Source organism: Rhinolophus ferrumequinum, chromosome 6 (assembly GCF_004115265.2).
Source record: "Rhinolophus ferrumequinum isolate MPI-CBG mRhiFer1 chromosome 6, mRhiFer1_v1.p, whole genome shotgun sequence".
Classification (NCBI taxonomy): Eukaryota; Metazoa; Chordata; class Mammalia; order Chiroptera; family Rhinolophidae; genus Rhinolophus; species Rhinolophus ferrumequinum.
Window position 1 is genome coordinate 58595926 of NC_046289.1, and position 26763 is coordinate 58622688.

Genomic DNA, 26763 nt, shown 5'->3' on the forward strand with positions numbered 1-26763 from the left:
TATTTCGTGTGTGCCCCAGAGACAGACCTGGTCTCCTGCATCCTCTCAGATCCAGTACTACCTGAGGGCACCTAAGGGTTGGGCAACTATGGTAGACCCTGAGACATCCTTCCTCAAAATTAACTTCCTTCACAGAGCTTGGCAATGGAAATACATTTCATCTCCCTATCCTAAGGAACAGTTTGCTTTTTTTAAATCCATTTTCTCGAATGGGAATAACCTTAATTTGTTAACTGGCATTTCTGCATAGGTTAGCGGTAGCTCCAATTTCCCCTCTTAATGATATACTCAACTTCACTTGAGATTTTTAAACAGTATGGTGATTCATCACAACTGTAACTCTTCTGTATATTTGAAGGAAGTGATTGTAAAAATGGCTACCTGAGCACATGAAATGGAGGAAATATCTTCTCTTCTGACATGGTAGCAGAAAACGACTGCTCTGTGTAGCAGAAAACGCCCATTCCCAGTTGCTGTCTTCTCAGTAGACAGGGCAGGCAAGCAGCATGTTGGGATTATTGAGCTGAGAGCAGGGGCCTGCCATGCTCTCCAGCTTCTACACCCAAGGTGGCAGTCTGCTAGTTGCTTTCTTTTGTGACAATGGGAAAATCAAGATGAATCAGTGTTTTTCAAGTTACATTTGCCCTAAACAGAGAATCTCGAGAGCTTTAAAAACTTAGAAACATAAGTCGGCATGTAATTGTGTTGTTCGTGGATTCATGCAATAAATTTTGCCCCACAGATCATCAGATTTCAGGAGAACAACAAAGATGCAGTTGATGATAAACTTAATTTAGAGCTTAAAGACTAGCAGAAGTAAGATGGCAGAGCTTTCCTTTGAGTAAATATGAATAACAAGAAAGAAATACTAGGATTGTCAACCGCTAAAAGGAGCCACGTATAGACATGAAGACTTGGTTAAAATAGAACCAAAGGGTATAGGAGTAAGACGAAACAGTGAGGTAAAACTTGAACAGGGACGGTGTAGGTTGTCCACCAAGAAAGCCGATGTCAGCAGTGGGATTTGTTTGACTTTGATATAAATTTCCAAAGGAAGCTGTGAAGGGCCAATGATTTGAGGCACCAAATCTTGACTAGATAAAATACTTCAATTAATTCCCCCGTCTGTGATGCTGCTTTTAGACAAATAATCAAAACAGATTATTTCCCATCTTGGATTTTTATTCCCCATTCTACTTCTAAGTTTTCTCATGTTTCAGAACATTTTTTGGATACTGCCCCTGTTTTTCATTTTCTCGTGTATTGTTAACATACTCTGGATATGCCCAGTAAATGAGAGTGAGTTTTAACCAATTTTGAAGCAAAAAGAAATATAATGCCAGCATCTGTTTTATTGGCTTAGTTTAGAGCTAGGATTAATCCTGAGAGCAATACTTAGAAGTAAGTTATTCAATTCAATTTTGTCTTCTCATCTTCCACTTAAGATATTTAAGATGCTTTTTATCTACAGATCGCAATGAATGTCAAGAAATTCCCAACATATGCAGCCATGGACAGTGTATTGACACAGTCGGAAGCTTTTATTGCATTTGCCACACTGGTTTTAAAACAAATGCTGATCAAACCATGTGTTTGGGTGAGTATGTGATTATCATTTCAATTTTTCTTCATATCCTATTGAAATATTCGTTTGCATCTCAATGTATACAACGTTTAATACCAAACCTTTCGGTAGTCATTTTGCTATTTATAAAATAAAACCACTAGCAGACATGCAGCATTAACATCCCTTGGTATTTAATCTTTGGCAATCTGAACACAATAAACCCCTTCCTTGATATTCATTTGGCTGTCAGTTCAAAAAAACTTTGGACTAAGGGATAAACTTAGAAAGATATCTAGATAAAAAATTACTTTTTATTAATGTTAACAGCCTATTATTCTTTTATAATATTTATGTGTGTTTACCTTACTAGAACAGAGTGCAGCTTTTGAGTGTTTGAGTATGAGCATTTTTTGAGAAGGTCTTAGTTTGTACCAGATCCTCAAAGGCAAATTTACAGATCCTACAAAGGCAAAACAAACAAACAAACAAACAAACAAAAACATTTTTCTAGAGGAAAAAAAATCAAGATTTCAAATCTCTTCTTTGGTTTCAGTACTGACTCAGGATCTTGACTTAGAATAAACTTCAAATATGTAATCATTTTCTCTCTTTATCTCCTTTTTATTTCTACTTTTTCAACATCCATTAAGTCTTCTGGGGTCTTGATGAACATGAATCAGTTTCACAGCTGGAAAAAGAACGATTAAGAGTAATGTTTAAAGTGCTTGCCTTTGGCTGTAATTGGATGTATCCATTCAGGCACATTCTCGTAAAGTTTTGACTTCATAGCAGATAACAAATTTTAAATTAAAGGAGTATAATCAGCTCTCCTCATCACTGGGGAACTAAGCCCTGCATATTAATGTAACGCTGCCCACATTTCTTTCTCTCTCTTTCACCTGAAGTATCTACACCTCCCTACCAAAGAACTTGCTCTACCTTAGCTTGGCTAAAAATGAATCAAGGCAGAAGCTCTTGATTGCTGGCAGGGTGACTCATCAGATGCACTCTTCCACCACAGACACACACATTGGAGTCACTCTGGGGTTAGCAGTAGCTTCCTGATTTAGGACCACAGGTAATTCATCTTCATGTCCAGAATTTGAAAGGAAAGAAAATGCTCTGAACACTACGTTTTATTACCTGAGGTGTTACCTTCTGCTCCCTCTCCCTCCTTTTGTCCTAGCCCTCCTTGTTCTGCTTTAATTCTCAAACCAGCAGTATCAACTTTCTTTCATTTTAATTTCTTATTTCCTCTTTATTATAATGTACACCTACTCTTTATAAAAAAGGATGTTAACTGCTGTGGTGAGATGCAAAGACATGTAAGATGCTGAGTAGCTTTCCAAAATAGTCAATGAGAAAAGTCATAGACCAATAAAAAGACAAACAAGCGTGCAGGAGTGTATGAGAAGAGTCAAATTAGATGCCATCACACTGGGATAGTCGAGGAGAGTGAGATAAGTCACTCTTATCTTGGTGGGTGTGGTGGTGAGTTAGGGGGTGGGCTGGGAAAAAGGAACAGATATCTAAACTGTCAGGTGATTTAGAAAGCTCATTTATTGTGTTGCTGATTTCAGGGTAATATCAGGCGTCTCACTGCTTTTTGGTAAACTGGAGTGAGAATCTTAAAGGCTGAAGTTTGCCAAAGGTGGCAGCAAATCAAGACCCAGATGCGCACAGAATTTTCCATTTGCAAGTGAAAATATTTGAGAAAAGTGGCGAGGGTGGAGAATTCTAGAAGTAAATAGAATAAAATAATTCTTGTCCAGTTCCCATATCCTTAGCTTGCCTCCTTTCACATGCCAATCAAGGAAATGATTTGCTCCCAAGGTTTAGAACCTTTCCTTTTGCTGGTTTCTCACAGGGAGCTGCCACTGCTGGAACTAATACCAACATCAAGAAGTTTTCAGCCTATATATGATACTTTGTGAACTCTAAACTGCCCTTTAACCCCAGAAGTATACAACCTCTTCTTCTGTTAATAATTATGTTTTTGTATGTCCGTTGCTCCCACTAGACATAAATGAATGTGAAAGAGACGCCTGTGGGAATGGAACTTGCCGGAACACAATTGGTTCCTTCAACTGCCGCTGCAATCATGGTTTCATCCTTTCTCACAACAATGACTGTATAGGTGAGTGTGCAAAATAGTCACTGACAGCAAAGGAAGACAGTTTTATATGTGTTCTTTGTTACAGGCATCATCTCTAACGTGCTGGCTATCTTTTTTTTAAAGATTTTTATGAAAATATAGCTAACATAAAATATTATATATTAGTTTCCGGTATACACAATAGTTATTCGACACCCATTTACCTAAAGAAGTGATCACCATGGTAACTCTAGCAACTATCCAACACTGTACTGTGCTATCACAATATTATTCACTATACTCCCCAAGCCGTACACCACATCGTCATGACCTGTCCGTCCCACACCTGGAAATTTGAGCCTCTCACTCCCCTCCGTCCTCTCCCCTCCTTTTTAATTTTTCAATTACAGTTGACATTCAGTATTATTTTATATTGGTTTCAGGTGTACAGCACAGTGGTTAGACATTTATATAATTTAAGAAGTGATCCCCCTGATGAGTCTAGTACCCTCCGGCACTATACATGGTTATTACCATATTATTAACTATATTCTCTATGCTTTACTTTACGTTCCCCAAGAGTGTTTTGTAGCTACCAATTTGTACTTCTTAATGCCTCCAGCTTTTTCAACCTGCCCCCAACCGACCTCCGGTCTATCACCACGATAAATTTAGTACTCATCGGACACCATACATAGTTATTACAATACTATTGACTATATTCCTTATGCTCTACCCTACATCCCCATAACTACTTTGTAACAACCAATTTGTACTTCTTAATCCCTTCCCCTTTTTCACCCACCTCCCACCCCCCACCCATCTGGCAACCATCAAAATGTTCTCTGTATCTATGAGTTTGTTTCTGTTTTGTTTGTTTATTTTGTTCTTTAGAGTCCACATATAAGCAAAATCACAGTGCATCTGTCTGACATACTCCATTCAGCACAATATACTCCAGGTCCATCCATGCCACCACAGATGGCAAGAACCCATTCCCTTCCCTGGCAGAGCAATATTCCATTGTATATATGTACCACTTCCTCTTTATCCATTCATCCATCGACTGACACCCAGGCTGCCTCCACATCTTGGCCATGCAACAATAACTGTGTAAACAATGCAACAATGAATATATGTATGAACACAAACCCTCTAAATAGTGTTTTAGGTTTCTCCATATAAATACCCTGAAGTGGGATTACGGGGTCCTTCTTTGTCTCTTGTTATAACTTTTATTTCAAAGTCTATTTATCTGGTATAATAAGTATTGCTACCACAACTTTTTTGGTTGTTGTTTTTTCCATTTTCATGAAATATCTTTTTCCCATCTCTTTACTTTCAGTCTGTGTGTGTGTTTTGATCTGAAGTGAATCTCTTGTAGGTAACGTACGCAAGGGTCTTATTTTCTTATCTATTCAGCCACCCTATGTTTTGATTGGAGCATTTAATCCAGTTACATTGAAAGTAATTGCTGGTAGATGTGTAGTTATTGCTATTTTATTATTCGTATTTTTTATCTTTTAATTTCTCTTAAACAAGATTTCTTGTAATTCTGGTTTGGTGCTGGTGATCTCCTTTAGCTTTTTCTTGTCTGGGAAGCTTTTTATCTGTTCTTTGATTCTAAATGATGGCTTTGCTGGGTAGAGTAATCTTGTTTGTAGGCCTTTGATTTCCTCTCTTTGACTATTTCCTGCCAATCCCCTCTGGCCTGCAATGTTTCTGTTGCGAAGTCAGCTGGAAGTCTTATGGGAGCTCCCTTGTAGGGAACTAACTGCTTTCTCTTGCTGCTTTTAAGATTCTTTCTTTGTCTTTGACCTTTGGCATTTTAATCATGATGCATCTTGGTGTGGGCCTCTTTGGGTTCATGTTGTTTGGGACTCTCTGTGCTTCTTGAACTTGTATATTTATTTCCTTTGTCAGGTTAGGGAAGTTTTCAGTCGTTACTTCTTCACACAGGTTTTCAATTCCTTGCTCTCTCTCTTCTCTTTCTGGTACCCCTATGATGCAAATGTTGGTATACTTGATGTTGTTCCCGAGGCCCCTTAAACTATCCTCATTTTTTTATTTTTTATTTTTGCTGTTCCGATTGGGTGTTTTCTGCTACCTTATTTTCTAAATTGCTGATTCAATCCTTTGCTTCACCTAATCTACTGTTGATTCCCTTTAATGTATTCTTCATTTCAGTTATTGTAGTCTTTATTTCTGACTGGTTCTTTCTTATGTATTCTATCTCCATTTTTATGTTTCCTGTCTCTTCATTGAAGTTCTCCCTGAGATCATTGAGCATCCTTATAACCAGTGTTTGGAACTCTGCATCTGGTAGACTGCTTCTCTCCATTTTGTTTAATTGTTTGTCTGGAGCTTTGTTCTGTTCTTTAATTTGGGACATGTTTCTTTGTCTCCCCATTTTGGCTACCTCCCTGTGTTTGTTTCTGTGTATTCGGTAGGTCTGCTGTATCTCCCAATCTTAGTAGAGTCGCCTTGTGTAGTAGATGTGCTGTGGGTCTCAGTGGCACAATCTTCCTGGTCACCTCAGCTGGGTACTCCAGGTGTGCCCTTTGCATGGGTTGTGTGTGCCCTCCTGTTGTAATTGAGCCTTGGTTGCAATCTGCACATTAGTGGGAAGGATTGATCCTTGGGCTGATTAGTTGTGAGGTCTGGCCATGACTACAATGGACAAGCTGTTGTGCAGGAGATGACAGAGCAGAAATCACTTTAGCAGGGCTCTGGTGTCTGCCCATTGTGCCCTTCGAGTGTGTCATCCCTGGAGGCCGCCAGGTAATGCTCCAGGTGAGTCCGTAGCTGGCCACTGGGCCTGCCATTCCCGGTGCTTCCTGGGAGGGGCCCCACCATAGTCCAAGTTTAGCCACAGCCTGTACCCTGCCTGGGACCACCTGACATGAGCCACAAAGCAATCCGCAGATGGCTGCTGCCCACACTGGGCTTGGAGGTGCCTCATGAAGCCAAGCTTCAAGCCAAGGCTGGCTGTTGCTAGTGCCAGGGCTGTTCAGCCAGAGGTACAGGACACATCGAAGTCAGATGCTGCTTGCTTGGGTTTTGTGAACCTTTGAGAAATTTTAGAAAAGTCCACAACATGAATCAAGGCATGTCATTTATATGGAAAAGCCACTTGGAACGGCTTGGGTGGGCCTGAAAGATGGGTGGGGCAGAGTCTCAGGGAATCAGGGTGAATAAACAGTGTTAGCCAGGTTGATGGACATAGTGATTGCCTGCATCTGCACACCAGGAGGGGCGAGGGCTCAACAAAGAAACAATAGCTTCCACCAGCTCTTCCATGTGGGAGAAAGCTGGCCCTCCAGCCCTTGTCCTGCAGGCAGACAATTCATTTCCTCCCCATACTTATGTCCCTGGTGTCTTTGAGCTGCTGTCCCAGCGCTGGAGCTTAGAGCAAGTGAGTCCATCAGCAAGTAAGTCTGTGCACAGTCCCTTTAGGAGGAACACCTGGGACTCCAGCCACCCTCATCTCACTCAGCCACAATCTCCACTGGTTCTCACAGCCAGAAGTTATGGGGACTTCTCTCCCTGGCAGTGAAACCCTACAGGGAGCCTGTATTGGGGCTGGGTCCCCTCATTCGTCTGGGGGCTGGGCACAGAGTGGACCTCCACAGCTGAGATGTCCATCCCGATTATTAATGGTCATGTGCATATATGGGACCAGCCCATTCCGTCTCTCTGCCCCTCCTACCAGTCTCAAGTTGGCTTCTTAGTTGTAAGGCTTTGGTTCAGCTAGACTTCAGGTGACTCTCAATGATGGTTGTTCTGTAGTTTAGTTGTAATTTTGATGTGGTCGTGACGGGACATAAGCACAATGTTTACCTACTCCATCATCTTGACTGGATCTGTCGCTGGCTATTTTCTCTTTATATATGCCATCTTATTCATGACAATTTGTTAAAAGACTTGTCAAACAGATTGTGTTGCTTAAATGTCAAAACATGCATTAAATGTAAGTACATGTATTACTTTTTTAAATGCTTATTAGCAGCTATAATTTTTATGTCTACTATGCTGTGAATTAAATAAATGGATTTGATTACATTTTAAAATATACAAAAGTGATTCTTTGTGTAGAAATTATATAATTCATGAATAATGTGGAACGACTTGTCTAGTTGTTTCTCTACAGCCTGTCTTAAAAGAGGTAAATTATTGAATCTGTTAAAATCTATGTATAAAACATGCTACATTATTCATGTAGCATGTAAGTGAGGGTAATGAACTGAATTTTGTATTGTTTTTGAAACTAATTTTATATAATTCTAATTATGGGAGTATTTAATGCCTTCAGCTGCATTGTGATTAGTAATTCAGTTTTCACCTTTAAAAATTAAACCTAAAGGAAGATTAAGGTAAACTCATAAAATTCTAATATAAATTATCAATCTCTGATTAATATAATTGTGTAATATATTAGGTTTTGATAGGTACTTAAAGCCAGGTCTATTATTCCAAGCTAGATTTTCATTGGGATTTCTTATGCTTTGCTGAACCAGCAAAGGTCACTGAAATTCAGAACCAGAATTTTTCCCTTTAGAAGTTTTGATCATTACTGGGATTATGATGTTTTCTTTGGAATATATCAAATGATATTTTTTTGGCAGATGTTGATGAATGTGCAACTGGAAATGGGAACCTTTGCAGAAATGGCCAGTGCATCAATACAGTGGGGTCCTTCCAGTGTCAGTGCAATGAAGGCTATGAGGTGGCTCCAGATGGGAGAACCTGTGTGGGTGAGTACTGCCTCAGTAAGACCCTCCAAAGAACACCCCGAAGACCGCTCAAAGAGCTGTGCAGTATCTCTCACAGTCTTTCCTTCTGGAAGCCTGGAGGACAAAAAATATCAGAGTACAATTACAGTAATTCTGCAACACACATACACACACACACACACACACACACGCACACCATGTTTCCCCCCTTATCTTTTAAAATTAAATCATTGTACTCACAGAGAACAGTTAAACTGTTAAACTTAAGAGTTATACAATTAAATTATTCTATAAACAATTGTAATTCCCTTTCTTATAATTTTTCTTCACAATGCATTTGTAGTAAGCTCTTATATAATTTTTTGGCTGCTCTCAAAGATCTTTGTACCCATTGACTTGTCACATGCTACACTCTTCTGGAAACATTTAATTTGTAGGAGGTCAAATAAAATATGGTCACTATATTGCACACTTCTGAAAGCTGATAAAATTTATTTTTGTTCAGTCATTAATTGTTCATGGTAGAGTTTTGTGGACTTTAATTTGTTTTCTGTGTTTCTTTGATTGTATTCCAGTTTCTTTGAATTTGAATTACTTGCTGGAAATCAGGCCTGTGGAAACCTCTTCCTTCATTGTCTCTTTTTTTCGCAGATATCAACGAATGTGTTCTAGAACCCGGAAAATGTGCACCAGGCACCTGTCAGAACTTGGATGGGTCTTACAGATGCATTTGTCCACCTGGATACAGTCTACAAAATGACAAGTGTGAAGGTAGGAGGGCTACAATATTTGGAAACAGTATTGGTTTCTGCACTGGCATTATCAAAGTCAAAGCTTTTGTGATGGTGTCTTCATTTTGGAATTCTTTGTCAAAACCAAATCCAAGGGCAGAGGGTGTGTTTGTGGTCTCATACTTAAATGGAAAGACAAGAACATCTAATTCTCATGCTACTCCCTGATGATGTTAATGTGCTCTGTGCATATGGGGGGAGAGGGGTCATATGATCCTGACTCTTTTTCAGTGTGCTTCTATGCAGCTTGTAAAAAACCCTGGATTACATGTCTTTAAGTGCTTATAGGTTGCAACTAAAAATAGCTTTCTGATTCCCGTTAAAATCTTTAGGTGACCACATTCAAGGTTGGATGCATATGGCTATATAATTTATCTATGTTGTGTTGACCTATACAAAGGCGGAAGTGTGGTCCTACAAATATATTCTCAGCAAATTTTATAGTACTCCCTTCCTTAATACATATGTCATTGCATTAAATGAAGGCCATTAATTGCCAGAACTTCATAAGGAACTTGGGTTGAAAGGATCTTAAGAACTCACCTAGTCCATGCTCCCACCTTTAAACAGGACTGCATCTAATCCATGATTAGTAATAACTTTCTCCACTTGTAATGTCATCAATGATAAGTTTTATTATTTATCCAATTTAAATCACAGTCAAATGATAATATTCTAAATGAAAACATATAATCAAAATTAAGCCTAAATGCAAATTATTAAACATGTTATTTTACTTTTATTAAAGATCAGCTTTATTCACTCCATGATTAACGCAAAATTCTTTTAGAACGAACAGCATGGAAATGTATAGAAAGAAAACACCTTTGTGAATAGTCAATGCTACAATGTAGATCGTGCCCATGCTACAATCTTTGTTCCCCACAGTTAAGAAGTCAGCATTTCAAGGTTAATTTCTACTATAAGAGAAAGAACCTAACAACAACAAAAACAGCAAGCAAAAAGAAATGTTTGAGCATTTTTACAAAAGTTGGCTTTCCTTTTAAGAAAAGGTTGGATGTTACAGTGGAGAGAGTGTGGAAATGGAGCAACTCAATCATCATCAGCAGTTCAGATTTGTTAATAAACCACAGGAACCATGATGTAATTATAAATGCAATGTAATAACATGAAGTAATGAAGAGGCTGGTTTTACATTATACAGTAAGATAATCACTTTGCATTGCACATTTCTAGAATATCTATCAGGTGCTATTTACAATGTCAAGTGAAGATAAAGAAGTTAATTTTCTAACTTCCCTTTAGTTGGACCTTGTGGGAATAAAGTTGTGTATTGCAAATTTTGGTGTGGGTAGAACTCTTTACACAAACATGAAAATAAAAAGCCCCAAGATACAAGAGATATGTGTTTTATTGAAAACAAAAAAACATTTCCATAAAAAGAGCATGGCTGAGAATGAAGAGTTACCTCTTTTTCACTACAAATTCCTGCTGAAGGTCAGGGGAAAAGATGGGTAAATCTGTGGAAATAGTGGCTACTCTTTTTCCATAAGTAGGGTGATCATGTAATTTTTTGACCAAACCAAAGACAATTTTGAGGAGGGTTCCATTAATAATGAGGCCAGGTTAACAGACATAAGACTAGGACTTTCCTGGAAAACTACGGCATACGGTTACCCAAGCCATTCAAACGCTACCTTGGACCACCCTTAATCACCCTTTTACAGTAGCTAAGACGTATTAGGATGCTAAAAGAAATGTACCACAATTGTAAGTGTATCAGATTCCTTTTATCTGTATGATGAAAGAAAAACTATAGCATATATAAGGAAGATATTTTTGCGTCTTCAGAAAAATTAACCTGCAAATGAGAGTTTGGGCCTCTTCTTCTGTGATGTCTTTAGTTCCTACTGCATAGAATTATTTTCATAAGTATTCATGTCCTTGTAAACTTCATAGTTTTAGGGCTCTAGCATAAGGTATTGAGAAAAGCAGTATAGATGAGTGGAGGGAAATAAATTTGGTTCAAAGGCATAGATCTCTCCCTGAGCAACTCGTTAATCACCACACTTAAAATTTCAGAGCTTCTGTTTAGTGTGCAGTGGTGAAGTCAGACTGGAGTTTCTTGCTTCTTTCCTAGCTTAGGGTGAAATGAAGTTACTCCAACTTTCTGATTAGCCAAGCAACTCAGTCTGGGTGAGAGATGTTTCTCATCGCATCAGTTGGGAGGTACTTACATCTTCCATTTTAACAAGAACTGTCAAAGCTACTTTTTAAAACAGCACAGCCTAGAAGTCTACCCATCACATTATGATACAGGAAAATATCTTCATGACTGGAAGAGTTTTAAAAGTTGGATGCACTTTTTACTTCCACATTTTGTATTTGGTACCTGATGGTGTCTCCTTTGTGTTTTGACTTTGTTTGCCACGTGTAATTCTTTTAGATATTGATGAGTGTGTTGAAGAGCCAGAAATCTGTGCCTTGGGTACATGCAGTAACACTGAAGGCAGCTTCAAGTGTCTGTGTCCAGATGGGTTCTCCTTGTCCTCCACTGGTAGAAGGTGCCAAGGTAAGTACTTTTCAAGGCTTTAGACTTTCATCACTCTGTTTATTTGTTGTGGTTTTATTTTTAAAACGTGGCAAAGCTTTTATGCGTTGTGAAAGAGATGACGGCGAGTTTTTATTCTCCTAGAGGTCTAATGTTTCCCATATGTCAGAAAGTTCATTTTGACTTTTAAGGTTAAAAACTCATCCATCAAGTTATGGTTGCTTGTACAACTGTCCTGGCACTTAAACCTGTCTCTCCCCTACGAACACAGCTGCTGATAGGTCAGTCACTGGGGGAGCGGCCACGAGCCACTGAATTTGGCAAAGCCAGGGGGAAGTTCAGCCAATGACTAGGTAACCTGGATAAATACGCACCCAAACCTGGACTTCCAGACAGAAAAATGCAGATTCGCCATGTACCTCCAGGGTATAGTGCCCATCCCTTACCTCTCAAGTTTTCTAAAAAACATAAAAATACATTTGAACTGACCAGGATTCTTGCTGGGCCTTAGTCTGTTTTCAGGAATAATACTTGTGCACTAAAAAAAAAAAAAAAAAAAAAAAAACAATCGAAAGGGATTGCATAACACAGTATATTGTGTCCCAGAAAACTGTTTAGGTTTTACTAAACAATGCAACTGTGTGTCTATCTACTTTTACAAGCTCGTTTAATGAATTCAGGACCAAAAAAAAAGCCCACAAAACCACATGTATCTCTCCCCACCCCAGTGCTTTTTTTGGTTGTTTGTTGTTGTTTTGTTCAGTTTTTTTCTTGCTCTTTTTATTGTTGTTGTTGTTTGGCTTCCATACTACCAAATAAGAGGCAATGGATATCACTTAAGTTTCCAGAAATTGGGTCTGAAGTCTCAGCCCTGCCATCTTTAGCCTAGGGCAAGTCATTTACTCTTGGAAGCTCAATTTTCTCATTTTAAACAAAAATACTATGCAATCTTATTGAATATGTGACAAAGCTTTGTTAGTTTCATAGACTCTTGTTATTCTAATTGATTAGATTTTTTACTTTACAATGTTCCTTTAGTTACCTAGTATTTAAAAGTGAGAAAGGGGAGAGTTGAGAATTCTCTGGTTGGTTTGCTCTTACAGGTTGCTATCAGAGGCCTATGTGGATTTGGGGTGTTGGGTGGAGTGGTGCTTGATGCAAGCAGATACACTGTATGGTACAGACCTGTTAGATAAATTCTAACTCCCGCCCCCTTGTTTTGTTTTGTTTTGTTTTGTTTTGTTTTAAGGATGAGAACCATGTCTTTTTATTTTTATTTTTAATTTTTTTTTCGGGTACAGTTGACATTCAGTATTATTTTATATTAGTTTCAGGTGTACGGCATAGTGGTAGGACATTTATATAATTTATGCAGTGATTTCCCCAATTAGTCCAGTACCCACCTGGCACTATACTTACTTTCTCGTTTTGTGTGTGCCTTTGGCTTGGCCTGAGTTTGGAAAAAAAGCAATGAGAAACCAGGTGTGAATCTGCCGATGTGGCAGTCCAGAGGAAACTCATAGGCTATTAATTCAATTTGCACTGGCCTGTCACAGAGCAAGCTAACGCTGCAGGAAGCTGCAGGAAGAATTGACCCAGCTGTGAGCAGCCCTGACACATGCTCAGCTCCAAGAGGCAGAGCCAGAATTGAGGAATGCAAGCAGGGAAAGTGGCTGTTGTAGTTCTGATGAAATTTCGAAGATCAGGAAGGGTTCTTTGCAGATGGATTGGTAAACAGACTTCCTAGTGAACCCTAGTTAAAGTATGCGGGCAAGCACAGCTCTCTTTGTCAATGCAAGACACCTTTGACTTATAAACCCATTCTAGATAATCACCACAAGCAAGTGGAAATCTATCACGGAGCACAGATTTTTCTGGAGCCCGGAAATTAAGAGCTGGGTTTTTCTAATAAGATGACAATTAGGAGTCTGGCTTCTAATGCCCATGAAATGAGAAAATTCCACGGAACTACAGATAATGTTTTTGAAGGAACAAATGTGATAATCCTGGCACCTGAAGGTCACCGATGTAAATGAGCCACTCCCACTTATGAAGGTTAGTGAAGGGAATTTGTCACTCAGGCTCACCCTAAACTTCATGTAATGTCTAGATTTTTTTTTTCAGGGGGTGGAGTGGTGTTGGGGAGACAGAGCTGGGGTGTGGAACAGGGTCTGTGATAAAACAAAGAGAGAATGAGAATTTTAATAGGCCAGTATTAGAGCATGCATGTGTCTAGGTTTCAAGAAACATTACGAGCTGGAAGACAAGGAAAGAATTAAGTTTTATATATTTTTTTGAGACATTTTTGTGAGTAATTGCTAAGCTATATCTTCAGACAGTTGTAGGCATAAATAGTAAAAACAGGACCAATAAACACAAAACGTTGTATGTGACAATAAACTTAAAGAATAAAGCAAATCAAAACATGTCCTTCGGGAAATGACAATTTGTTAACTCTTGAAGCTGCTCAGCAAAGCAGACATTTGGATGGCAGACATGCTACAGGAGAAGGACTGGCTTTTATTTATTGCTCTTGACCATCTGAAGAGTTAGGTGAGCAAAGGGTGCCTGTGAGGCCCTGGCTCTTACCAGATGTGGTAGTGGAGTCGAAACTAGGGACATAATTTATCTGGAAAGGTTGCTTGAAAAAGTTGAACAAGTTCAGTAGGGAAGCCAACTAAATTTGACGTACCAGAGCCTGGTAAATCAGACAGACAGACAGACAGATAGATATTTTTACTTTAATTCATGAAAATTTTCCTGCTATGATCTTTGGCAACTCAGTGATTCTTACATTATCTCCTTTCTCCTGAAATAAAAGCTGGTGAAATTATCTTAACAGGAATGCGTAGGTGGCTCTAATGATCTGCGACTTGAGATTGAAAACCAGTGGCAGGAGGGAGCAGACCTGATCAGAAATAAAGAAAGCGAAGTTGTGCAAACTGGATATGAAAGCATTTCCTTAAAACCTGCAGATTCTCAGCTCTGGGTAACTCAGAGAGAGGAGTTTGCAAGGCTTTGGAAGTCAAGTTTGAGGGAAAACACACTCCAGGCGCTTGGATGAGCTCACTTTTTAGAGTTACCCAATTTACTCTACAAGAAATGGAAAAGTCAGTTGCCAAAATTATGTCAAGCAATGTTGGAGAATTTTGTAGGAACTAGATCCCATATTCCATGTTGGAGTCACCAAGAAATAATCAATATTAAAGAAATATGTTCTTTGAAAGAAAGATTATTCTCCCTCCCAGCCACTCATCTCCCTGCCCTCCTCTTTACCTTCCTTCTCTCTGTTGAGCTAAACAAGCTTCTGTTTTTGTGTGTGTGCTTGAGTATATAAAACCTGCAGAAAGCCTCACACATATTTTGTAGACAGCACCTGCACGAGTAGCTGCGTCAGCGAATGGCCGTTGTGTTGTATTCTTGCCAGTCCACAAAACGGCCACATCTTTACTTGCTCTGTGCCTAGAATCTGAGGTTTTATTTTGGTTCCACAGCATAAACAGCATAGTGTGATATGAATCACAGTAAGTACTAGAACTGGGAGGTCTACCTTAACCTAGTGTACTTGCTCAATGTTATCCAGAACATGTGTAAGCTGAACTATCAGTGAAGGGATCTCATGAATGATTCCATCTCTGAATGTCCCCATCCTAAAGTCACTGATGATGTCAGTTTTGACATGTAACACTGTTCGTTTTTATTATTCACACCAGGTTATTTTGGAAAATTGGCTAACGTGAAAGCCACATAGATTTGTTCATCAGATCTCACTACAAAAGCTCCCTGTGACTTTAAAGATCTCAGCTCAGTTATTATTATAGCCACTGAAGGATTATTACTATAGTAGTGAGAAGGAAACACATTTAATAGGATGGATTGTGGGGCGGCCAGATGGCTCAGTTGGTTAGAGCACGAGCTCTCAACAACACGGTTGCTGGTTCAATTCCCGCATGGGATCATGGGCTGCGTCCCCTGCAACTAAAGATTGAAAATGGCAACTGGACTTGGAGCTGGGCTGCGCCCTCTACAACTAGATTGAAGGACAACGACTTGGAGCTGATGGGCCCTGGAGAAACACACTGTTCCCCAATTTAAAAAAAAAATAGGATGGATTGTTTCTTATTCACTGTTATGTAATAATGATTTAGTAAGACAGAACTGAAGGGTCTCTTGAATTTATGCTGCAGATTTGCGAATGAGCTACTGTTATGCGAAGTTTGAAGGAGGAAAGTGTTCATCACCCAAATCCAGAAATCACTCCAAACAGGAATGTTGCTGTGCCTTGAAGGGAGAAGGTTGGGGCGATCCCTGCGAGCTGTGTCCCACTGAACCCGATGGTACGTCTCCCATCTTCATTTCCCTTTAGGCCATTCAAGGTACACACTGGCCATGAAATACATGAGAATGAAGGCCTTCAAGAAAATAAGACAATTTCATTTCATTGTAAGTCTAATCAAAATGTTCTTTAAAATTATTTTACCTTGGGAGCCAGGTAGTTACTTGCTTCTGAATTACCTTATGAACCAGAGCTGCCAAGTAGTAAGCATACTAGCTCTGGGAGCCTTGTTAACTGTCTCTGGTTTCTGGGCTTGTCTCGTTCATCATTTCCCAACATGTGCAGCATGTGGCAATTTGGCCACCACACCATGCTTGGGGAGGAGCCTGTAGTTATTGCCACTGGCCTGTCTATTAACGAGTGTGCTTTCCCACCGCAGAGGCCTTCCGCCAGATCTGTCCCTATGGAAGTGGGATCATTGTGGGACCTGATGATTCAGCAGTTGGTAAGTGGCCTACGCTGGATTCTCAGCTTTTCTTAATGTTCTCAATGAGCCTCCTCCTTGCCCTTTTCCAGTAGTTCTTATTTCTCTATATCTTCCTTGAAAAATTAAGCTCTACTTTTTGTCTTTTCATTTAGATACCAATTGTACTATTGTATCGTATTTGTAATATTGTATTGCCATAGATATTTCATTGATTAGACCTGAAATTAATCATAATTTACCTCTGTGTTTTAAAAAATAGCTTGTTATTTACTATTTTTCCCTCGTTTTCTTAAGATATGGATGAATGCAAAGAACCTGATGTCTGCAAACATGGGCAGTGCATCAATACAGATGGTTCCTATCGCTGCGAGTGTCCCTTTGGTTACATTCTGGAAGGGAATGAATGTGTGGGTGAGTAATAAATTAGTTTCTTCTACTGGGATTTTACAAATTAGAAATCAAGCTATTCAGCATTGACATGAGGAAGGATACCTACTAAGGTGGGGCAGAAATAAGTGTTGTCCATTCATTCACGTATCATTTACCTATCAGTATGAGCTGAGTCCCCACTGGGTGCCAGGAACTGTGCTAGGCAATGTGGCTACAGCAGTGAGCCAAGCCAGCCTGGTCCTTCCCTGCGTGGACCTTACAGTCTCATGGGGAAGACAGACACTGGGCACATTTGAAGACACAGTGAAAAGGACACTATTATAATGAAAGGCTTGTGAAATATACAAAAGAAATTTTAATGGTCATAATCTCATTCTCTCAATATGTAAAATACAAAATTTATCCAGATTTTATTACACATAGTAATACAATGCTGTGTACCCAGTGTAGTTCCTCTTGTTTTAGCCTTCTTATTGAAATTTCAAAGAATGGCTTCTATGGCTGAACTTTGAACTCTTAATCTCACTAGCTCCAAATTGAATCTAAGTATTTTGTCTATTTATCTACGAAATCCAAACCTGAAATAATAACGGTATAAATGCTAAGGGTTTGTCTGTGTACATTAGAAAGTGTCCTTTCCATACAAGGAATCAGGGTATGAAGATTTCAGCTACAGTGATGGCTGTGGGAGCTTAAGCAAGTTCTTTAATCTTTCTATGTCTTTGACTGTAATATTATACAGATGGACTAAATTATTTCTAAGTACCTTGTAAGCTCGAAAAATCAGTGATATTATAATTTTTATTAACTTGAAGGAGATATAATATTCTTGACAGTGAAATGCAATTTCCTAGCAGAACAAAAGCAAGGTGGTCAGTGTGTTCTCTTTGAAATCTCCAGTCAGTGTTACTACATACGTGAGAAATGAGCCTCTTCACCCAGTGTCTCTCTACCATATTTTCTTGTCTTCGCTTTCTGACTTCAGAACCCAACATAAGACAGAACCCTTGGTGATAGTCCATTACTTTTCTATGCCCTACATAGCTAAAACACAATGTTATTTCTCACATTTCTTTTCCTGAAGGAAGATATTCTCCCCAAGAGATATTTCAGAATGAGGCTTCTAGGCAGATGGCGGCATAAATATATTTTTTAGACCGCCTTGGTAAGACTTGCTCTCTCTCCACAGTTATTTAGAGAGATCATACCCTAAACATATTTCTTTCTAGCCTTTCTTCTTCCTAATGTAAACCATCTGGTTTCAACAGAATCAACAAAATCTACTTGAATCTTGATTTTATCCAGTGTATTAATTTTGCTTAACCTCTGGTCTCTTATTTTGCGTAAGTTTAGTCTTCTACTTTATATCTGGCAAAAATCCATCATGTTTAGGGCTTCTTGGAGAGTGATGTAATGTAAGGCCAAACTGGAGATGTATTTCTAGTTTTAAATAAGTGAAAACTTTTGACTTGCGAAAAAAGCATTGTCTTAACCCCTTGAGCCTCTATTCCAGTAGAAGATTTACTTCTTCACAAGGTGGGAGGCTGGAGAAACTCATGGAGAAGAGCACTATAAGGGCTAGAAGCCCAGGTACTGTCACTGTCACTGTCACTGCCACTTACCAAGTCAAATTTCACAGCTACATACCTGTGGTAGTAAGACACATACACTCCTTTCTTGCAAGCACAGAATGAGAATAAAGCAAGACATTACAGATGAAAGTACTCTGATGGAATGAAAGGTATTATCTGAATCCCAAGCCCATTTTCTCCCAATTCATCGTGTTTTGAATATACTCCTGGTCACTTGCAGATACTGATGAATGTTCCGTGGGCAATCCTTGTGGAAATGGAACCTGTAAGAATGTGATTGGAGGTTTTGAATGCACCTGTGAGGAGGGATTTGAGCCTGGTCCAATGATGACTTGTGAAGGTAAGCCCCTTAAATGCAGAATAGTTGTTTACATGTTCTGATCATGGGAACAACCATTGGTTGATTATAGTTCTTAATATTAAGTACCACTCAGGGTATATAGAATAAAGAACACCTGGGCCTGATGGGCCATTCCATCATTTCTTCTCTGTGTATGTGGCCTCCTCTCTGCAGGGAGTATCTGTAAAACTTGTATGTGGCTCATGGCCAAGTTATGCTGCAGATTATGCAGAGTTCTTGGTGGTGTCTCCCTACTGCTAATGTTTGGATATAATACCTCTCTTGTTTGCTACCTTCTTTCTTATTTTCCATTTTCCCTTCTTTTTCTTTCTTTTTCTTTTTATCTCCCATACTCTTTTTCTTCTCTTCTTTTTCTTTTTTCTTTTCAATTTATAGAAACATCTGCACACTGAGGTAACCACCAACATCCTGCAGCCATCATAGCAAAAGAGGTTGCTCTAAGCGATAGCTCTAAGCTTGGAAGGATGTACGGAAAGAAGGAAAGGGGAGGGTGTGTCTAGAACAGTGGTTCTCACAGGATGGTCTCTGGACCAGCCACATCAGCATCACCTGCAAACTTGTTAGAAATGCAGATTTTCAGGCCTCATCCCAGACCTCCTGAATCAGCAACTCTAAAAGTGGGGCCCTCCAGGTGATTCTGATGCTTTCTCTGGCTGAGAACTACTGGTCCAGGAAAAGATGAAGGGGAGGTGAAGGTAGAGGGTAAAGCTGGTAACAAAGTGAGCTCTTCATTAGAGATATGACCCATTGATACCCCCTGTGGAAGTTGTTGATGAATCTTTAAAGGCGGTGACTAAACCATGATCTGGGACCTCACTGGGGTTCTCAGTCCTCATCAATGGCCTTACAGAGAAAGATGACAGTCAAGATGGTCTGTTTTAACCCTGCTCTCCCAAAACACATTCTGATGGTTTTAGCTATGAAATCTACAGAAATTACTTTGATTCACTAATGGTAAAGTCATTCCTATCTATTTAAGGCTCTAATCTGGGCATCAGTGTGAACTAAGTATCTCTGTAAGTTGTAAAATAATTCAGAACACTATTTGGGCATAAGGATCACTGTTATTTCACAGGAGCCTCTTTTATGTGGGGTAAGCATGGTGATTAACAATGTTGGAAGGGTCTGCTTCTTTTCTGATAACAATTGACTTGGCAGTTGTCTGGGCTAAAGGGGATAAAACTGATCCCCACTCCATGTGACTTTGGGAGTAGCAAGTGGTCAACTGGAGGCTTCAAAGCCAGAATTTTAGGAAAGCCCCCTTTATATAGGGTGACCTATCATTTCTCATTCACCTAAATAACCATTCATAATTACATAAGTACAACAAGCATAAACTGGGACTGTGCTGGGAGAATCAGGATGCGTGGTCACCCTACTTATGCCAATTATAAAATAACCAACTCATTTTATAATTCCCTGAAAACCAGAAACTAATTGGTCCATGCCTGTTTATAAGAATAAAGCGTTTCAAGCTTTGGTAAAAGTATATTTCTTGTTTTGGTTTTATATCCATGATCCATTATTTTCTCACTGTCTTCTGCTGCAGATATAAACGAGTGTGCCCAGAATCCTCTGCTCTGTGCCTTCCGATGTGTGAACACTTATGGGTCATATGAATGCAAATGTCCTGCTGGATATGTTTTGAGAGAAGACAGGAGGATGTGCAAAGGTAAGACATCTGTGTTCAAGGTTATCTAAGCTAAGGAGCTCTCACACTATCTATGATGGGAGATGTCCCTCCAAAGTTTCCAGTAATGGACAAGGGCTGGGAATTGGGGAACACTGCTATAGTCCATAGCCATTATATGGGTTATCACTGCTACTTTTCCTCATAAATTGTAGCTTGAGGCATCATCCAGCTGAGCCGAGGGCTGCACTGCAGATCTCTTTTATAATAATTCACTCTGCCATGGCATGCCAGCCATTCTGCAAATGTGAAGATATAAAGAAAAGAAGACATTTCCCCACATTCAAGAAGTTCAGTATGAAGACATTGAGGCAGAAATATTCAATTCACCAGAAAGAACGAGAAATATGCTTCCTGCTTTTGAAGAGGCTACCAGTTAATTAGGGAGCAATTTCTTCATCAAGTTCAAAGGTGGTTAGAAGGCTCTTCATGCTTAGCCGGCCAGCGCCCGACAATGCACAAGGAAATAGGTTACTTAATGTCATTTTATGTTTTAAAGGCAGGTAATTAATGCAGCTTTTTAAAATAAATTTGTGGTTGCACATTCTTTCCAGATGAGGATGAGTGTGAAGAGGGGAAACACGACTGTGCTGAAAAACAAATGGAATGCAAGAACCTCATTGGTACATACATATGCATCTGCGGACCAGGCTATCAGCGGACACCTGATGGAGAAGGCTGCGTAGGTAAGAGAATCCCTGCAGAGGGAGCTTTGAGTGAGTCGGCAGTGACAAAGGACGAAAGGGTCTTGGGCTCTGAGTCCTTAGGGCCATTGTGTTCTTCTTGGCCAGAGCCATTTTGCCTCTCTTAACCTCATGTCACAACTTTCCTTAGTGGTCCCCTTGCTTCTTCATTTTCTATGAATTCCACCAGCACTGTCCTTCTCTCCCTCCAAGCTGGGTTCTGCCTACTCTCTCAGCCCATTTTGCTGCCAGGATTGAAACATCATGTGTTTTCTCTATTGCCTTCCTTCACTTTTTTATACTCCTGTGTTGTTTTGGGATCAGTTTGCTCCACCACGTTGGAATGCTTCCCCATTGACCCAACTTTGCTACTAGCACCCCGACATTGAGTACTGATGTCAGGTCCCTCTGAACCAGGAATAGCACTAGACTAGTGGCATCTAACTCCACGGAATCTGGTCTTGTCAAGAGTGAGGCCCAGACAATGATATTTTAAACCCCCTAAGTTATTCTAATGTGGATCCAGCATTGAAAACCACAACTTTAGACCAAGGGTTGGCAAACCACAGCCTGAGGATCAAACCCAGCCTACCATCTGTTTTTATAAATAGAGTTGTATGGGAACATACCTATAACCATTCGTTTACATATTGTCCATGTCTGCTTTCATGCCACAGTGGCACAGCAGAGTAGAGTAGTTGCAACAGAGACCATATGGCCTGCAAAGCCTAAAACATTTACTATATATTATCCAGAGTACTATAGTACTACTATTACTTACAGAAGAAGTTTCCTCACCTCTGCTTTAGATAATAAATACAGGAGAAATTATTCAAAAATTTCCATATGCATTCTTTTCCTTTTTAATTATCAGTGACATTAGAAAACATTTATTTTATGTTGTCAGTGAAGAAGCTTAAGAAACTCACTGTCCCTTTACTCTGTAAGATATTGAATTAAACAGCCATTAAAGAGCAGACTATAAAAGCAAAGAAAAAGTATGTGGATTAATGATCACACGCTGAGTCTTATGGGATCCGTGGTTCCGAACCTCAGCTATACGTTGGAATCTCTTGGGGAAGCTCAGGTTCCACCCCAGATATTCTGACTTCATTGGTTTGGGCATTGGAATTTTTTTTTACCTGTTTTAACACTCTTTACATATCACCCCCTCCAACTCTCTTCTCTCTTCATGAGATCTCTGCCTCAGGGGTGGAACTAATCTCAATGGGATGCACCAATGCAAGTTATTTATGATGTTTCTAAGTAATCATCAGATAAGTCTAAAAATCTCCAGCTCCTTTAATGCTTTCTTTTTTTTTTTTTGATCTGAGAGACTGAGGTGTGATTTATTGTTTCTTAATAATATTGCTGAAGTATTACAGTAAACATAATCTATAGTGAATCGGAAGATTAGTTTAGACAAACTCCCTTAGGTTAAAATTATCGCAGACATTATTCCGATGAAGTATTGTAGTATTTCTGTCATATGTTGATCTTAAATTTTGTTTTCCTTCACTTGAAGTAATCCTTTGGGAATCCTTTTATGTACAGATACGGAAAGTTTTAAATTTTATTAAGTGAAAAATTCTAAGTGTGCATAAAATGCTATCATCTATATTTAAAAATATAAAAATGCTATTGATTATGTTTTTAAAATGTACACACAAATATGTATGTATTCATTTGTATGTGCATAATTAACTCTGAGAGGATACATTGGAAGCTGGCAGTAGCATGGTTGCCTCCCTGGAAGGGAGTGGTGGTTGGGGGATGGGGAGAAACAGGGACTTTGGCTGACTACGCTTTGGTACCTTTAGAATTTAAAACCAGGTGAATAGGTTACCTATTCACAAACTAAACTTTTAAAAAAAGAAAGAAAGAAAAAGCTCCATGCTTGTACAAAGTGGTCAGATGATTTCTTTTGTTTTTGGTCCTTCAATGGAACCACATAGATGAAAATGAATGTCAGACCAAGCCGGGGATCTGTGAGAATGGGCGCTGCCTCAACACTCGGGGAAGCTACACTTGTGAGTGCAATGATGGGTTCACAGCCAGCCCCACCCAGGATGAGTGCCTTGGTGAGTACATACGGCAGGATGCTTTTGTAACCCCAGCCTCCACACTGGGATGCTTCAAACCCAGAGCTCTTATTTCAAATAATAGAGATTGTCAGAATTTGAGGAAAGGTTACAAATGTTCATATTTTGGAGATGACTCAATGGTTGATTGTCCATTGGGCTTAGCACACCCTGCAGTGAAATTCTTCCTTTGCTAATTGTATCACTGAATCACTTGTGTGGAATTTCTTTCTCAGCAGCCTTTTTAATCACTTGGTGCTCAGGATGTTACCATGTGTTTCTCTGCTTCTCTCTCTCTCTCTCACATGATTATCCCCCCATAGTTCTGGGAGCAGATAGAGTTGTAACCTTGTCTAGACCAATGCCTTTCTGCTTACTTACTGAATTTCTTATTTGTTCCCTCAGATGTCATCTTTTCTCTCTCACTGCAGTTTCCAGCTTTCCCTTCTCGCTCCTTCTCACCCAGGGTAAAGTGTTACATCCCTTTTGGGTTTCCTATTCTGACCAAATTTTTGATACCTTGATATACTCATAAAATTTCCTAAAATCCTCTTTTTCATACGATGTTCCTTTCAGACAACCGGGAAGGATACTGCTTCACAGAGGTGCTCCAAAACATGTGTCAGATTGGCTCAAGCAACAGGAACCCTGTCACCAAGTCTGAATGCTGCTGTGACGGAGGGAGAGGCTGGGGTCCCCACTGTGAGATCTGTCCTTTCCAGGATACTGTGGCTTTCAAAAAACTCTGCCCTCATGGCCGCGGATTTATGACCAATGGAGCAGGTACTTCATTCAACCCAAAAACTTGCAGGGAATTTGTGTTATGAAAAACAGATGAGAATATGGAATCTACACTATGGACCTACGTTGAGTAGCATAGTTGAGGTCAACAAAAATTCTTCATTATGATGTTTTAGATATTCAAGGCCATGTTGCCAAAGTGTCCTTGGTCCACCTGATTCAGTTGTGTGTGCTTGGGTCCCTGCCTCGGCATTACAAGGAGTTCTCAACCTCTTAAACAGAGGTTTATTGTGTTATTGGTTACTCAGAATACGATTTTTAGATAAACATCACTGAATTCCGAAATTAGTACACCAATATGTACTTAGCTCTTAAAATTGACTAAAATATACTGCATGAAAGAAATATAAACAATGCTGATATTCAAATAACACAATTGCCTCTGGGAAAATACAAGCTGCTTTCACCTGAGAGGGATGAGGAAGCTGTCAAGGTGACCAGAGCAGCTCTGAAGAAGACTTTCAGGCCTGTCAACAGTAACTGCAATTCTTTTAGTTTCATAAAAGAGACAGGAGAGAGAGATTTCGAGTTCCCTGGGAGGGATTGGAAGAAAAAAGGGAAGAAGGAGATTAAGTAGGATTTGTGTTCATGTTAGAAAGATGTGGCTAAAGGCAGAATAACAGAACTGGATGCGGTAAAAGGTAGAACTAGATAGATGAGATGAGACAGCCAAAACACATTGTAGGATGTGAAAATGAGGTGATGGGAAAGGCTCATTTCTTGAGATCAGTGAGGGTATACTGAATTGCATTTCAGAGTAAACTTGAACAAAAATCAGGAAAAATATCAGCTCGGGGCATAAAAGGGTGATTTGGTAATCAAAGGCTAAGAACTCACTTGGTATTGGCACCCCACCCAGCAGTAAGGAGACAAATGGAGCAAGTGGGGAGGACGGTGGCTTCAATGCTCAATGGTGCCTCCTGATCGAACCTTTCTCCCTGGGTGGAGCTATGAGTAAGGCTCTCTGTTCCTTAGCAGGCTGTGCAAACCCAGCCTAGCAATCCACCCCGGAGCCTCGGTGCCTCTCTCACCAAAGGAGGGAGGTTTGGTCCAATTTCCCCAATATTAGGCAATTTGATATTTTTTAGGATTAACTTTAAACACAATAAAAAAGAATAGGAGAGAAAAAACTATCCTGCTTATTTTGGACATGCGATATTATAATAGAAAAAAATGAGATTTCTTTGTCAAATGGATCCACTGCTGTGATTCATTGATGGGATGTCAGCAGGAGGCAAGCTTGATGGCATGAGATGGCTCAAGAAGCTAAATACCTCTAAGCTGAGGTGGTTGGTCTATGGACTCAGAGGAGAAAAACAGTATAAATTTAGAAGGGCAGTTATTTCTAAAGTTTTCCCCTAGCTTGATTAGTTTACCACTATAGTCTGATAAACTTATTCTTTGCCTTTCAATATAGTTACGATTACATATAAAATTTATGCTGTCATCCCTTTGATTTAATTTCTTAGGTCCATAATATATAATAGTAACATAGCTTATTAGTATTTACACTCAAGTGACCCCTGCATATTAATATCTATTTCTTTCTTATATTAATTTCTATTTGTTAAATTACAGATATTGATGAGTGCAAGGTTATTCATGATGTTTGCCGAAATGGAGAATGTATCAATGACAGGGGATCATATCACTGCATTTGTAAAACTGGCTACACTCCAGATATAACTGGGACTGCCTGTATAGGTAAGTACTCTATCTCTAATGGTTTACTCCTGAGTGGAAATAGTAGATTACAGAAACAAATAAAATAAAATCCTCAAACTAAAAAAAAAAAAAAATTGAAAAAGCTTATGTAATTTCATAAGAAAACGTAAGACAATGATCAAAGACTACACAGAGTTTACTTTTTCTTTTCTCAAAACTAAAATTCTTTGTTAGACCTGTGGGGATTGAGCATTAGGCATCTTTTCAGATGGGCAGTCACACTGTATCTCTTTGCTTATAGATCTGAATGAATGCAACCAGGCTCCCAAGCCCTGCAATTTTATCTGTAAAAACACAGAAGGGAGTTACCAGTGTTCGTGCCCAAAAGGCTACATTCTGCAGGAGGATGGAAGGAGCTGTAAAGGTAAAGTAGAATGAGACTTCAGCCACTCAGCTGCCTCCTGGGAACATGGTTGCGTTTCTTGTACCTTTGAAGGATCCATAGGCAAGCTGAGAGATGCTCTCCGCAGGCAAGAGGTGCTTCCCTGGGGTTGGTGCCTCCATGAGGCCGCCCTATGCTGGAGGGAAGGACGCTGAGGCCAGAGAGATGGCCGAGGCCCAGTGGCAGCAGCCATCCTCACTGTCCGCTTCCTGGGCATTCATGGGGGCCATCCCTGAGGGTCTCAGGACCAGTTCTACAAGGCTCAGTGGGGTGGATCCCTAATTGACTACCTCCTTTTTGCTTTCTATTTATTGCATTTATGAGTCAATATGTTCAACAATTTTATAGCCTATGTCTCTAGCAGAGTCCAGCTTCAGACTAATCAGTGCCATGATCCTAGAGGACATTGTGCCTAATGAAGTAAGCACTTTGTCTTCTTACTTCTGCAAAATAGGGCCATTCCTGCCCTCCCTCCAGGAGACATAAATATCTGAGGCATAAATATCACAAAGGATTAAGAAACAACACAAGTCTATGCAGAAATCCCACATCAACCAAAAGTTATCCTTTGCAAAATTCTGTCGGTATAAACTTACT

The 26763-nt window shown here is 39.6% G+C and overlaps 1 protein-coding gene across 2 annotated transcripts in view; it reads left to right on the plus strand.

Annotated features, from left to right (window-relative positions):
- Positions 1 to 26763, plus strand: part of FBN1 (fibrillin 1) — a 235070-nt gene that overhangs the window by 194671 nt on the left and 13636 nt on the right. Inside the window, exons 46-60 of one of the 2 annotated variants that reach the window (XM_033108280.1) lie at positions 1472 to 1597; positions 3588 to 3704; positions 8288 to 8416; positions 9047 to 9166; positions 11594 to 11719; positions 15886 to 16035; positions 16414 to 16479; positions 16756 to 16872; positions 18664 to 18783; positions 20354 to 20476; positions 21049 to 21180; positions 23133 to 23258; positions 23664 to 23725; positions 23835 to 24041; positions 25638 to 25763. In XM_033108280.1, coding sequence (XP_032964171.1) covers positions 1472 to 1597; positions 3588 to 3704; positions 8288 to 8416; positions 9047 to 9166; positions 11594 to 11719; positions 15886 to 16035; positions 16414 to 16479; positions 16756 to 16872; positions 18664 to 18783; positions 20354 to 20476; positions 21049 to 21180; positions 23133 to 23258; positions 23664 to 23725; positions 23835 to 24029 — 1709 coding nt within the window. In that variant the 3' untranslated portion in view covers positions 24030 to 24041; positions 25638 to 25763. Of the gene's footprint in view, positions 1 to 1471; positions 1598 to 3587; positions 3705 to 8287; positions 8417 to 9046; positions 9167 to 11593; positions 11720 to 15885; positions 16036 to 16413; positions 16480 to 16755; positions 16873 to 18663; positions 18784 to 20353; positions 20477 to 21048; positions 21181 to 23132; positions 23259 to 23663; positions 23726 to 23834; positions 24042 to 25637; positions 25764 to 26025; positions 26149 to 26763 lie in introns of those variants that run through there. The other variant, XM_033108279.1, reaches the window with a different exon arrangement.